The 16,396-nt window shown below is 37.5% G+C and overlaps 1 protein-coding gene across 2 annotated transcripts in view; it reads right to left on the bottom strand.

Annotated features, from left to right (window-relative positions):
- The window catches only part of LOC124309248 (regulating synaptic membrane exocytosis protein 1), a 1,429,783-nt gene that overhangs the window by 671,768 nt on the left and 741,619 nt on the right, over positions 1–16,396 (bottom strand). For both annotated transcript variants that reach the window (XM_046772697.1, XM_046772698.1), the window contains exon 7: positions 7,806–8,004. In XM_046772697.1, coding sequence (XP_046628653.1) covers positions 7,806–8,004 — 199 coding nt within the window. The remainder of the gene's footprint in view (positions 1–7,805; positions 8,005–16,396) is intronic.

Below are 16,396 nucleotides of genomic sequence, written 5' to 3'. Positions count from 1 at the left end.
TCGGTAAAGATTCCTTGTTCACTCCTTTGCCTTTTGAATTTTTAGCGGGAATTTCTCTGACAAAGTCATCATCTAACTTGAGTCTTTTGCACATTCTTTCTTGGCTTGGCTTTTTCTGCAGCTTCTTTTCTTTTATCAATTCATTTTTAAACTTTTCAGCTTTCATTTCATTACATAGAGTATCTTTCAAAGGGGTATCAGTTAGTATCGCACTACTCTTACGTCTTCTGTTGATTCCTTTCTGAGGTTCAGCCTTTGGAAATGGTTTTATATCTCGCGGCAATGTGGTTATTTTTTTACATTCAATCTTTGACTTAGTTGTGGAACCTAAGTAGTTTCACTGGTAATAACTGATAACTTAGCATCTGCTATAACTGGAATGTCGAGAACAATCGGCTCAATACGATTTTCAAGAGCTGTTACGATATCAGATACCAATGGAGCAACGAGCGACATCGATACGTGATGAGCAGGATCAGTTTGATTCCCATCACTTACTGAGCTTGCAGGTACTACATCAACTGCATCAAAAGCAAATGGATCATCAACATCAAAACTAGTACTCGAATCCATGAATTCATTAACATTATTATTATTCACATCATTCTTATTAACATTACTTAAAGTATTATTGATATTTCAATCTATGCTTAGGGCCTGATTCGTTTCAATGGTAGGAGCAGGTCGATCGGTGACATACGAGCACAGGTATTCATCGTCATGAAATAGATCGCAATTCAACGGCCAAATACATGTCGATTCGAATCCCTTCGTCACGTTTTGAACAGTAAATGCCTTCGGATAGGCGATACCAAAAAGTTCTACAATCTGATAAATAGATGTAGATTTTCCTGGGTTGGTTATCATCCATTCATTGCAGGCTGTGTGAAAGGAATTGTTCAATGACTTGTAAGCCGTACGATTCAGCGGTTGAAGCTTGTTTAAAGTATGTGGTGGTGGGGTCAACAGGATAATTCCATTGTCTTCCCAAAAATTGAAACTGATCATGATGTGAGAACCGTGGTTATCAAGAACCAGCAGGACTTTGCGGTCTACGAATGCTCAAGCATATTTTTGAAAATGTTTCCAGGCATCGATAAATACTTCACCGTTCATCCAACCACTTTGATTCGCAGCTCCCTTAGAACTTGGCGGAGCACCATGGAGCATATGCGATGTGAAATTTTTTCTTGGAAATATTAAGAATGGAGGGATTGACTTCCATTCGCAGCAATTAAAACAACACGCTGTGACTTGTCAGTTCCACGTTCACCAGACGTCATTTGACCAACCTGCTTCTTACTCTTCCGTGCAATTACATTCGGTGGATTGTGAACTGTTAATGCAATTTCGTTCGGGTTTTAAATGAAAGCAGGTGACACATCATTTCCCAGCTGCTTGTACGCTGCTTCTAAATTATCATAGAACAGGTTAACTGTATTTCTATTGAAACTACTTGACCGAGCTAGACTGGTCCCTTCTGGTTTTCTGAGTGATGGATCTGGATATTTTTTCATGAAATTGAAAAACCAATCTACACCTGCTAATTTTTTGTGATGCCACGACTCTGGACAATTCAAATTATTAGCAATAGCTAATTGATATGCTAAGGGCATGACTTGTTTACGAATCGAGCCATGATGCATATTCGATGCGGTGAGCAAATAATTTCTCAACTCTAGCTCGATAGCTTCTGAGAAAATAATTCAGATCAGGAAATTTGGAGAGAACTTCATGCCCTGCCGTGCATCTGTTGGAAGTTTCTTGTATTTAGTGACGTATTGCTGTAGAGTCATTCTGTTGATTCTTAATGCTGCTGCAGCGGAACGAACTTTTCGAGCACCAGCCTCCATCGTAGCAGCGTCGATGACTTTTCGGTCAGATTTCTTTTTCCTATTTCGGACCATGTCTGCTGAGATTTAGGTTTATGTCATTCAACTCGAATACGTGAGACATAAAAGCATATTTATGAACTACACCAAACGATTGGCACAACGAGCCCCATAAAATTTTGCCACAATGTACCCCACTGCTTGTTGATAATGTTTTAATTATTATTTAACAGAAGAACCATTTTCAGGTTATGTTACTCATACTCGCACTCAGCTTCATGTATGGCTAATGATGTATGAGAAGATTCTCACAAAAACTCAACGGCAATGGATAGAAAGACAGATTATACTAGGCACAAAAGCCAGCCTACGGAAGGCCTGGTTCTATTTTGTTGATTTTCTGCATGACGTCAACTTTTTACTGTGTAAAAATAGGATCGACTTGACAGATTTTAGACAACGAATGATATGTTAATAGTATAAAATTCTGCCACGAGAGGCAAACGAGATATGGGTGGTGGAACAGGGTGCCCCGCATCACAGGAAACCCCACTCTCCCTTACGCGAAATATAAAAACAAAAATCAATTCTATTAGCCTGATTAGGAATATTCAAAGCTTCAACAGAATTGAAAAATTCCAAAAATTGTTAAAGTTACAGCATTTAGAGCGTAAAAACCTTATCACAATCTTTGGATTTTTTCAATTCTGTAAAGCTTAAAATTTTCATAACCGTTCAGGCTAATGGCATCAAAGAAAGAAAAAAAAAATGTAGATGTAGATATTGACCGCGCACATGGCTATGTAATTGTAAATTTTTGCCCCACATATTGCGCAGGAGGCTATTAAATAAGATAAAATTGCACTTATAATAGATACCGCGCGGCGCGCCCGACCAACAACTTCAAAGCCGTTTTTCCACGATTTACTTTTTGAACCTTGTGAAAGTTCTAACTCTTGAACGAAGGTTCAGATCGCTTTGAAATTCTTACAACATATTCTGAGTATCTTTACCTATCGTGTGAACTACAGAATCAGAAATTTACATGACACAGAAAAATATGAAAAATAAAATACCGACAGAAGATTGAGTAAAAAAATTTCAAGATTCCAATTTTTATTATAATAATTTTTTTCTAGTAATATTGTTAGTTCAGACTGAAAATACATTCATTATGTAATTATAAACATGTTCATTTTTTTCAGACACGCACATCGATGCCGAGATTTTCACCATCAACGAGCGCGCCAAAAAAAAATACATTGCTTTATTATGTTATATCTCCGCCATTCGTTGATATTTCTGATTTTTTTAAACATATACTTGACCATGTGCATAAATAATCTGTTAAAAAAATGTTGTTAGTATATCCATAATTTTTTTGAACCGCGTCTAGAAAAGTACCTTAAAAAATCGGCGAAATCGCGTATATAAGGCCATAAAACGGCCACCAATTTGTGAGTTCAAAGAGACTCATGTACTAACAGGGTTTGGTTTGTCGGTCACCATCGTGTAGACCAAATGTTGATTTTTGTAAGAAATGATATTGTCTTGATAAATAAAGCATTTTTATTCGTAAATAAAGTAGAATAATCACATTTATCGGCTCCATTTTTTGTACACTCCAACGTCATCGCTCATGTTAAGAAGTTGAAAGATTTCAAAAGATTTACCTATTTGAGTTTAAATGCAATTGAAAACGCTTACCCAATCGAGTTACTGATCCTAACAAGAGCACTAGCATAAAGCTAATTATGTATTCATGTATATGTATATTGTGATAATATATTTTCCGAACTTTTAATATCCAAGAGCAACATTATTAACGGGCCGTCAAGATTCACCAGATAGATTATGATGTATATTATATATATTGAGTTGCTCCTCATTTAGGTTGTTTCTGAAATTATGTGCAGATAAAGCCAAAAAAGTTTGCAAAAAATTCTTGAAAAGTTTAAGCAACCTTAAGCCTGTCGGTCAACTCAAAGTCCTGCTTTTAAGGCAGGGAATTTTCCAACGTAGATCAAAGGGAACTCGAGCTCACTGCATTATTATTTTTTTTCACTACCTTTATAATGTTTCGAAAAATCTGTAATTTGATGTATGGCTTTTGTACAGTCATAAATATATTTAAAAAAATGGTGCGATTACATATTATTGGACAAAAGGATTTCTGAAGTATCATTAAACAAATTCAAGAATCATTTGTGGTACTTGAATCGAACAGTTGCTACAATGGCCTTTTACGACGATATCTTGTCCGATATCATGAAAAGACATACGGTGTCTAGGCTGAGCATTATCGACGATGCTATAGAATGTCCGAAACGAGTGAAAGTATGTGACAGCAAAAGTTTAAGGGATTTAACTGTAGAGTCATTTATTTCATGTGAAACCAGCAAATTTTTCGAACGTTTTAACATCAATAATGATTTTTTAAAGAGCGATCAAACATAGTGGTCAAATAATAACAATAGTGACGAAACGGGCCTTTAGATGGTGAAAAATTTGAAAGTTGTTAACGATACTGCATAGAGAGCAGTAAAATTAATACACGGGTCTAATCAAATTTTATCAAAACATAATGTCATAAAATAATGTATTTCGCTTATTGTATCCGAGTAGATGGATAAAAAAATATCCATGCTAAAGGATTTATAGAAATACGGACACTATGATTGTACCATTGTTGTGTGATTAAAAACAATATTAAAAAAAAATGTAATTGTCAGTTCGATCATCAAAGATACCCCTGGTGATATTTAATGCAACAGTTATTCAATATATTCTCAATTTCACCGTTATATGGTGAGTATTATTCCGAAAAACTCATAAGAATATGTTGAGTAGTATGAAGTTATTTATAATTTCATTTATTTCGTTAAATTATGATCACCGGCTTTGAAACACACCTTTGGCGTGCTGGGATTTCGAAAATTTTATCGCTAGATATCTCCCAAGTTTTGCGCATACTTAGGACTATAGGGAAGACTCGCACCAAATTTTAGATTTTTCAGAGCATTATTGAGGTAGGAAAAAAAATAATAATGCAGTGAAGCCAAGTTCCCATTTTAATTACCTTGGAAAATTCAGTATCTTGAAGGCAGTACTTTGAGGTGATCCATAGGTTCCAGGTAGCGCGTACTTTTTTTGAATTTTTTTAAAACTTTTTCCGCCTTTTCCACACGAAATTTCGACATCATTGTAAATCAAGACCATCTTACTACACATATATATGAGTAGTTCCATTAGTTTTCGAACAATTTCTCGGGAAGGGTCCACCGATTTTAATGAAACTCAGCAATCTTGAAGTACCTCATAAAGCATCCCCACACACCAAATTTTAGCCCTCTAGATGCCACAGATCAAGAGAAATTTATTGTTTTTTTAAGGTGTAAAAATCACCACTTTTAGCCTATTTTCAAGAGTTTTGATTCTCATAAACTTCAAACCCAACCCGAATAATTTGCATTAGATTTCTTCTATTACATCATTTAGTATGTGAAAAAACATATTCTAGACTCCCAAACTATGCAGGCTTTATTTATAACAAAGTTAAACAAAATGAAAATTTCTGTGAAATGACTATTTTCAAATGGCCACAAAAAATTCAATTCTCAACCAATTTGCTTCTACAAGGTCTCATATTAAAGTTAATTTGCAACCAGGAATCGGCAATATTTCATTTCAAAGTTCATGACTTTTCAAAAATCGCTTACTTTGAAAGTAGAAGAAGCAATGAAAAAAGAAACAAGCAACTTCAATATTTAATTTGTCAATAATGATTTTCATTGGTTTTACGAATATTTAAAAAATTATAGAAAATTGCACAAGTTCGGGCCAAGAAAATCCATTTGAAAGATTGTTCTAGACATAAAACACTACACCCTCCTAAATTGAGTTGTCATAAAGGCGTACTCAGAGGTCAAAGTAAGCGATTTTTGAAAAGTCATAAATTTTGAAATGAAATATTGCCGATTCCTGGTTGCAAATTAACTTTAATGTGAGACCTTGTAGAAGCAAATTGGTTGAGAATTGAATTTTTTGTGGCCATTTGAAAATAGTCATTATACAGAAATTTTTATTTTGTTTAACTTTGTTATAAATAAAGCCTAAATAGTTTGGGAGTCTATAATATGTTTTTCCACATACTAAATGATGTAATAGACGAAATCTAATGCAAATTATTCGGGTTGAGTTTGAAGTTTATGAGAATCAAACTCTTGAAAATAGGCTAAAAATGGTGATTTTTACACCTTAAAAAAACAATTTCTCTTGACCCGAGGCATCTAGAGGGCTAAAATTTAGTGTGTGGGGATACTTTATAAGGTACTTTAAGATTACTGAGTGACATTAACATCGGTGGACCCCTCCCGAGAAATTTTTCGAAAACTAATGGAACTACTTATATATATATATATGGGGCATTCCACGCCAATTCAACCTGCGTTTTACCCTTGACCCATTAGATTTGGTGCGTAATTTTTTCTATGATTGTTCTTAGTTCAAAAGATGCTCTGTTTTTTTTTTTTTTTTTTCTTTCGGCTCAATTTGAATTTGCGACAATTTTTAGAAATAATTTTATCGACCGACCTAAATTAAAAATTTGAAAAAATTCTTAATAATCCTACGTCAGATATAAAAATTTTCAAGGTTGGACCCGGAGTGGGACGATTTTCCCTTCTGACTGTTTACAAACTTTTACCGACTTACTCCACTAGACCACCTAGCCACCTGAACTTCGAATTTGCACTCTCTACCAATTTTTCTCGCGAAAAAATATGTACGACTTTTTTTATATCATTTTGATGATCGGCCGGGTCCGGTCTGAATGTCTTGATACAAGAGTGTAGTGAGTTACACTTTCAAAGCCATGTAGGCATAAACTTAGGATAAGGGAGTGAATCTACATAGGTATGTGGTTATATACGCAAGGTGAAGTGTTAAATTTTCACATGTACAATGGTATATGCGTAGGGTAAGGGGTTAAATCGGTGTACCGATAAGGGCATAAACGTTACAAAGGTTGAAGATCGATAGAAGGTCATAAATCGAAGGTTGAATGTCGAAGATTCTCGACACGACGGCGGCGGCGATTGCTTTATATAATACTAGGTAACGGAGACGCGCGCTCACGCGCGCGAGTGGCTGCTCGTCGGCGCTGCAGCGTTGGTGACACATTTTTAGATTGGTGACCACACGACTGCGCCAATTTGCGAACTCTTAGATTTCTGCTTATTACTGTGTACGAAACAGTCTATGTATTTCAAAGTATTTGCATAAGAAGGTAACAGTACCCGATTGAAATTTTCAATAATTTCCATTCTGGATTCTGCAATTGACTGCACAGATTTCAACTAAGTGTCGCAAATAATTACACATATACTTTGTTTCAACTGACGCATAGGTGATTGGCAAGCTGATAGCAAGACTCCGTACATGGTCAAACTAACAGCGAGACTCCGAAAGTGGAATTCTCGTATATCGTCATTTCGACGGAAGCATGGACCACCCACGTACATACGCAACTGTCAAACTGACAGCGGGACTCTGAACATGGTACATAGCCCAGCAACCAATCACAGGACGAATAAAACGACAACAATGCTCGCGAGATATATCGTGACACACCAACTTTTTAGCAGTTGATGGTACGATATATATACGAGCAAAATTACCGGTGGTCAATTATAATTTACTATTTCTTGAATATCTGGTAAACCACTGAAAGTAATGCTTATCCAATCGAGTGAGCGATCGTAGCAAGCGTACGTGCAGAAAAATCAGTTTGAGCCCTGAACGAGCATTAGCGAGTAAGGGTATCAAAGCTCGTTATTAATTAATTTGCTGATAAATCATTCAACATTTAACTTAAGGGAGATAATGAATGGGAAGAAATGGGCATGAGAGTTGTTCGATCTGCCTGATTCTGTGTCTCAGCATAGGAAGTTACACTTGTGACACCAAACTCACCTGCGGATGGAGTTTGCTTGGAGAGCCTTTCACCCCAGTCGTTTCTCTCGATTCTATCGGCCGGCACGGCTCTATCGCCTCTGTCACCTCTGTGATCACCGTGGCGTCGCTCCGGTGATCCACTTCTCGACTTGCTTCGCCATTCTAGCTCCCGCTCCCACCTGAGCTCCTCACAACGCTCTCCTGCAACCTTTCGAAACTATAAAATTAGAATATGGTTAACGGTCGATAGAAGGGACACCACCACATAAATGGTAATATTGATAAGCGAGGTTAAGGCCATTGAGGGTAGTAACATTGCGGAAAGATTCACACCCGGATAGAAGGTTCACGCAACAATCACACCCTGGAACAACTTCCGAATATGTCGCACCTTCTAATTTAACTTGACAATTGAGTTTAGACCTCATCTTTGATAATTCCATTGAAACTTTGACTGTCGAACCTTCAGAGTCCCTAAATTTATTGCACACATATTAACATATTTTTATGTATATATCTTTCTGCTGTAACTTGCGTAGCTGGGAGTATTTGGAAGAGTGGACGAAGGAATTGAAGTTCCAGGTGCTTTGATGAGAGAGTCTACGTTTATTCTCTTGGTACAAACTCGGTTGATTAACGAGGGCAAGAGCCAGTACCTTATCGCTCTCTAGACGAATCTGTCTGTTCTTTTTCTGCCCGCTCGTCTAGCACACCGGGCGTGCACACACACCTGCGCAACACATACGCAACCGCGCGAGGCTAGTTTGGCGTCGCTATGCTCGAGTTACTGCACTTTCTACGTTATAGAGATATCTCGCCGGCGTCGTCGCTTGAAAGGAATGCAATATTTAACTCTACCCCATCTATATATCCTTATACTTATGAAGATTTAACCCTTTACCCCATACATTCACTTTCCACGACAAGTCAATAAACGGTTGACCACGACATTTTTTAATCTCATTAAGGATTTTTTTCACGTTGGTAGAACCATTGAAAAGCTTCTAAGAATTTTTTCACATTTGTTAAATCACTTGTCTTTACCCTACGATTTTTCACAGCTATCTCAAAAACATCTAAATTGGTTTTCATGAGATGACACAAAAAATTTGCTTACCGAAATGAAACATTTTCACGCAAGTTTTAGAGTGGGATCTCGATTTTTTGTATTTTTTTTTATCATCTCATATTTATTTAATCACTTATTTTCATACCTGTTCAAAATATATTTTAACACGTGCCACATCTCCAATTTGATCACTGATTTTTTGAATCGTTTCTCTAGTTTTAGAACACAGAACTAAGGATTTTTTTTCAATTTTTTTACATTATTTTTTGAAATATTATATTTCATAAAAAGCGGAAATAAATTTGAAAAAAATCGTGAGTGTATTTCAGTACTACGAGACAATTTAAAAATCAGCAATGAAATCAGCGATGCGATATGTATTATAATTTATTTTTAACATGTTTGAAAATAGAAAAAACGATTGATGAAATAAAACAAAAAAGTTTTAAAACAGGAAAAAACGAGGTCTTACACTGAATCTTGCGTAAAAATGTTTCATTACGGAAACTAAATTTTTTTTGGTATTATAAAAATCAGTTCGGGTGTTTTGAGATTGGTTAAAAGAATCATATGGGAAAGATAAGTAATTCAGATATACACGGTGGTACATTTAGGTTGACACAGCAGAATATCTCAAGAACCAGGCATTTTAGAGAAAGATGTTTGAAATAAAAGTTTCATGGTTCGAAGGGGGAAAAGCACTGTGCCATCGTACTTTTGATTTGGTGGAGATTTACAAGGTCATTTGGAGGTCAACATTGTTTTTTTAAATAGGGAAATGTACTTTTTTCACAGATTTGCATGTTACACATAAAAATGAAAAACTTTTATTCCAAACTTTTTTTGTATGGTATCAATTTTTCAAGGTATCACAAAATTAATAAAATAGCTAGTAGGAAGATCTGGTGACCAAGCAGGCTAATGTATTAGTCTGCCTATGTTTTTGATTTCATTCCATGAAGGCACGAGATCTACTCTCGTATCTGTTGGACATTCAATAATACAATAATTGTAGACATGTAATAAATGCCAATTTAGGAATGAGTTTCAAGAACGAGAAATGTATGACTGAGAAACTTTCCAGTATTCACCTGTACGTTATGAATACGAATTAACTTCTCTAATAACTAGTCTCATCATAATGGATTATTTAACCATCGCGGAAAAAATTGAAATGATTTCGATCTATGACGAATCCGGAAGAAACATTCATAACGCTATTACGTTGTATGCTAGCTGTTTTCAAATTGAAAAATTGATGTTGTATAAAAAAAGTTTAGAATAAAAGTTTTTCATTTTCATATGTAAAATGCAAATCTGTGAAAAAGTACATGTTCCCATTCAAAAAAACAATATTGACCTCCAAATGACCTTGTAAACCTTCACGGAATCAGAACTACGATGGCACAATGTTTTTCTCTCTTTGAAGCATGAAACTTTTATTCCAAACATCTTTCTCTAAAATGGTTGGTTCTCGAGATATTCTGTTGTGTCAACTTAAATGGACTACGCTGTATAATATATGTATATACTAGGGGGGTTTCGCCCCCTGCGCGTTTCGCGCGCCAATGCCCAATTTTTGATTTGGTTGGGAGGGGGGAGGGAAGGCAGTAAAGGGTCAGATATTTGTATATATATGTATAATTATTTAACTCTATAGGTATAAGGGTATGTATCGGGTGAAAGGTTCAATTCCTGATTCTAAGATGCATGTATATTATATATGTGTGGTTTAAAGGGTTGAATTTGTAAGGGTATGAGAGCATACATGTGAGGTAAAGGGATATATCTGTAAAGGTGTCAACGCATATATCTGGGGAAAAGAGTTAGATCTGTAAAGAATGGGGGCACATATATAGTTCGAGGTTAAATCTGTCCAGGTATAAGGACATATATGTGGGTTCGAGGTTAAGTCTGTCAATATCTGAGGGCATATAGGTGGGGTCGAGATTAAATTTTCTTGACTCGGCGGCGGCGGCAATATCTGTATATAATATAGTACAACGCTGTTAGTGTTGCTTCATTTCCTGTTTTCAAAGCTTACTTTTCCTTATCTTCCTGAAAACCTATTTGCTGTTGGTTTTCTGTATGAATTGATAATCGTGTAACAGAATGTGGGAAATGTGCAACTGTTCTATTCTCCATGCAGCCTTCGCAGGAGTATGAAGAAATTTCATAATTTCGTCGTGTGTTTCTTCTTAAATCGAACTTTCATCTCTGTGTGTGTTATCTAATGTTTTTTTTTTTTACTTTTGTGTTCTCTTCACTTATTTTCAAGTATGCCTTATTTGACCCTTTGTGTAAATACTGGAAAAGATATTTAATACTATGGATTGACGCACAGTAATATACACAAATATGGTATTCAAACGTCAACAACAATACAGGATTGTATGGGATGGTCATAGAATTATTTACTCTAATATAACTTTCTCCCACCTTTGTCTTACAAACATAATTTTTATCGCTATTATCTCTGCGTCTGTATTTTGAATATCCATAATTTCCAAACACTGTATGATCACAGAATTCTTTTGGAAATTTTTTGGAACAAATTTTCTTATCGACATGTAACATATGTTTCGTAACTAATGATTTTAAACTTTCATTATCCTCGTAAATTTCAGCACTAATATGTTTGTCCATATCTTCAGGTGTTATATTAATTTGTTCTTATAATTTAATACAGATAATATGTATGCATGAGGCAAACCTCTGTTTTGAAACTCAATCGTATCAACAACAGATAAGACCTCTCCAAATATTTCTTCACTCATTATAAAAGTAATAATCGTCCGCAATTTCACATAAAATAGCCGGACAGTTATGTTTGGAATGTCATTGCATGAAGTTCCGCGAGGAAAACTCTTAAGTATTCTTTTGAGTACTGGCCAATCAGGGTTGCAAGTAACCATCAAAAATAAATCTAGTCTTCCAATTTCATGGACCATAGTCATAGCATCTTGATAATTTTGGTGTATATGTCTTGGGCTACCGATATATGTAGATGGTAAGATGAACAAATTTCCCAATCGCTCTTTACTTTCAAAATCACTTGAATCATTTGACGCACTATGTGCTACACTGGTGGCACCACCCTCCAGTCATTTTTGTCATAACACTTCTTCATGCCGAACAAGTCACACGGTTAGAGTGAAGTATATATTTTTCATCCTATACATCCATCGAATTTCTGCTTCCGATTGTTCAGTTATGGGAAAACACAAAAGAAAATCATCCTCTCACGATAAAGAAAACGAGAAACTATGGGAAGGCTGAAAAAACTGGAGGAAAAGCTGTTGCGCCAGTCTGTCTCAGCGCAGCGTGGGCCGCCTGACGCTAACGACGCTGCGACCAACAAAGAACTACAGAATTGTTTAGATTACAGAATTATTCAAAGACAGTTCAAATGGAATGAAAAGGTAAGCAATTTATGGATACCAGTGGAATCCTGACTCTAAAAGTTTGGAGGTGAGAGTTGGGGTCATGCAAGAGATGACACACTGACCTACATATACGACGATTGACCTTATTCGTGAAATAAGGCAATGATCGATCTCTACCACAGTTGAGCTTACCCGGGAGGTAAGACAGGACCGAAGTGATGTACTTGATACATAACTTAAATAAATAAATTTAAAAAAAAAAGAGCTTGAAAAATAGGTTATACATTGTCGTTTATTTTGCCGTCTCATAGAACCACCAGCACCAATGGAACGTATTCTAACAGAAATATTCTTTTCGACGAACCTCGACCATTATCAAAGCCCGGAAACCGAGCAAAGCAATTTAGTGTTGTCAACACACATTACTTCACGCTGGAACAGCTGGCTTAAGATAGGACAACAAAAGGAGGTTAAAACAATCTACTAAAAAAATGTCCTCGTAGAGGAGAATGTATTTTGGAGTCACCGAAGCTCAACCCTGAGGTGGCAGTTTCCCTCTCCGAAAGCTCACCAGAGCGAGATAAGTACATGTCCATTTCTCAAAATCTTGTCGGTTCTGCACTCTTGGCATCAGTCTTAGTTATCAAGCTATTCATGATGCAAAAGGAGAAGGAAGACCCTGAGAAGATGCTAGAACATCTATGGGAAGTCTCCCAGCTATTGCCAGAGGTATACTATGGACAGGCAAAGTCTCGTAAAGCCTGCATTATGCCTAACTTGGAGAAGCTGATCGTCTTGGTTTTAGATGAAATTGAAACAGATAGCTTGTTATTTGGTGAGAAATTGGGACACAAGATTAAAGAGGCAAAACCAATCAACAAAATTGGACCGGTAATTAAAACACAAGTTTTGGTTTAAAAAAAGACTGCTAGCTTCAACAATTTACACTCGCTAGGCCCGTTGACAGCAAGGCCGATGACACAGACGCGCTACAAGAACAATTACTTCCCAAAGTCGTCCAGATTCCATTTCAAGCAGGCACCTTCAGCAAAGCGGATTGAGAACCGTTTTTACTACTAGAACCCGAAAACTCAGAATCACAAATAGGCGTGAACTCAGGGGTAATCTATGTAGCAGGTAGGCTGAAACATTTTTCTGAACAATGGACCACAATAACTTCGGATAAATTCATCCTATAATCTATACAGGGATAATAATTACAAATTGAACAAAAGTTTTACTGTTGTCACCGACCTCCATATCCAAGGAAAAATATTTACTTCGGTAGATAGAATATGAGAGTTCTAACCCGAAAAATACCAATGATATTGCTACCGGCGGTTAACGTACATGACGTCACCAGTATAATCGCCCGATTTTGCCGTGTGACGAGCGGACATTTTGATGGCAGCCATTTTGATTTTTGCTTAGTCGGATGGACAGCCATTTTGATTACTTATCGTCAGACAGTTTAATAATGTGATTTATTGCTTGGCCGAATGAATAGCCATTTTGATTTTCTTTGTCATCACCCGTAAACTTTCACGCTAATAAATTACCGCCAGGGCGAAAAATAATATTTTCCACGTACTTCGAATACATTCTTTTGTGTTAATCAACCAGATGGCGACATCGCAATCAGATAGGCCGGGAATGTTGATGACGATCCGTAAACTTTCACGCTAATAGTTTATCCCCAGGGCGAAAATTTTACATTCGACATACCATTTTGATTCTTCGCCGCTACCCGTAAACTTACACGCTAAAAGTTTGCCCCCAGGGCGAAAAATAATATTTTCCACATACTTCGAATACATTCTTTTGTGCTAATCGACTGGATGGCGAGTGGGGGTACCAAGCTTGGACCTTTCACTACCACTCTCCCAAATTCTCACGATCTATCTGCATATATTAACTCAACGCATCCGATGCAGACTAATCAGTCTTACACGATACGTGCAAGTCAAAAGTTCATCAAAGTTCTGCGTATATCAGCGTTAAAGTCATCGCCGCTGAAACTTACTCAAATATCGTCAAAACGATGGAGAACGCGCACGATTTGTTGGGCGAGCTGTATCCCGAGCAGGAGAATGACAACATCTTCCAGCACTGGATTGACGTTGGAATGGAAAATCTCCAATTGCTGCGTGATGTTTCCAAGCGATCGAGAACGAGCGTAGGTGCGAAACTGCAAATTCAGCACACAATCACGTTCGTACAATCCTGGATAGCAAGGATTCGGCAACAGCTGAGGCAGCAACAGCAGCAGCGGCAGCAGCAGCAGCACGCCGTGGTGATGGGTGCTAACATCGGCAGTCCTGCGAGCGTGCAGTGGGACGAAGTCAAAAGTGCTTTCGCCAAATGGATCCAAACGGGAGTCGTCACAAATCTCGGGCATAAGAATTTGGACGCCTTTTTCGACGACGCGCAACGGATCACCGTTGAGCGATTGAGGCTGGTAGTGCGCAAGGAGGATAATGTGAAGGTTAACCTCACATTATCGTGCAAATTTGAAAACATAAAGCACGAGGGGATTGCGGATGAAGTTGAAAGCTTCAACACTGCCAACATCGCGATCCTCCCCTCGAGCGATATTGACGGTTGGTTTACACACGCCAGGGCCGATCTACTTGTAAAGGTTGAGGATTTTGAACAACGCGATCCTGGGTGGAGCGTGATCGAGATCCTCAATACTGCTGTAAATATCAACCGGTACCGGCCTCTCGCTGCAGGGCTTTCGACATTCGTTGAGCTGCCCAAGGACATTCAGCGGAAGAGAGCGGTGGTCAATGTGAAAAACAAGGATGAAAGATGTCTTCTCTGGTCCATTACTGCAGCACGCCACCCGACCAGCACCCACACCGATAGGATTAGCCATTATCGTCGCTTCATCTCCGAGTTGGACTGTGAAGGTATCAAATTCCCCGCTACTCTACATAATCTGAAGAAGCTTAAGAGATGGAATAATTTGCGAATCAATGTATATGGGATAGAATCTCAAACTTTTTCACATCATGCAAAATCAAATAACAGCGTGATCGTGCCAATTTATTTGAGCGATCATTTGAGTACCGCAAAATTTGACACGATTCATCTTCTGATGGTTAAAAGTAATCCAGAAAATGATATGGCTCGCGAGTTAACACCAAGATTCCACTTTGCTTAGATTAAAGATCTTTCACGATTGGTGAGCAAATTTGGTCCTATCGTAATGGTCAACTGTTTTTATGCGACAGATGTTTTTGTCACTTCAGTGTGAAACATGCCTACGACAATCATCGGCAAGATTGTATTATGCTAAATAAAGTACGCATGGAATTTCCCGAGTCTGAAGATTGAGTATGTTCAAATTTTCAGAACAAGGGTACCGTCCCGTTTGTCGTTTACGCCAATCTCGAATGCATATTAGAGTCTATACCGATTGACAAATTCCAAAATCACGTTTCAACCCGTAAAACAGGTGAATTTCAAAAGCATATCCTGCACAGTGTAGCGTACTATGTGCATTGCGCGTACGATGAGACTTTATCGGAGTTCCACAGTAAACGTGGCGTTGATTGCATAGATTGGTTTATGCAGCAGCTTGAAGATTTATCGATTAAAGTAGAGTCGCGCGTCAAAAACATAATTCCGATGGATTCTCTTACCCAAGTGCAACACGATCGTCACATGCGCGCGAAGAATTGCTACTTTTGCAAAAAGCCGTTTACCCCTGAAGAGAAAAAGTGTCACGACCACTGTCACTTCACGGGTAAATATCGTGGTCTTGCTAACAATCGGTGTATTTGAATTTCAGAGAGACGCACACAATTCCAATAGTTTCCCACAATTTGTCCGGTTACGATTCTCACTTTTTAATAAAATCCCTCGCGTCAACTTTTCCGGGTGAAATTACCCTGCTACCTATAAATGAGGTAAAATATATATCCTTTACGAAACGCGTTGATAGGACGAAGATGCACTTGAGATTCATCGATTCGTTTCGATTTATGTCTAACAGCGTCGATAAACTTTCCAAATATTTGAATGATGCAGACAAGCCCATAACACGTGAATTTTATAATAATCCGACTCAGTTCAGTTTGATGACCCGCAAAGGCGTTTTTCCCTATGAATACGTCGATTGTTGGGGGAAACTCGATAAACCGCGATTA

The sequence above is a fragment of the Neodiprion virginianus genome, chromosome 7 (assembly GCF_021901495.1).
Source record: "Neodiprion virginianus isolate iyNeoVirg1 chromosome 7, iyNeoVirg1.1, whole genome shotgun sequence".
Taxonomy (NCBI): Eukaryota; Metazoa; Arthropoda; class Insecta; order Hymenoptera; family Diprionidae; genus Neodiprion; species Neodiprion virginianus.
Note: the sequence above shows the minus strand (reverse complement) of the source record. Positions and strands in the feature narration are given on the sequence as shown.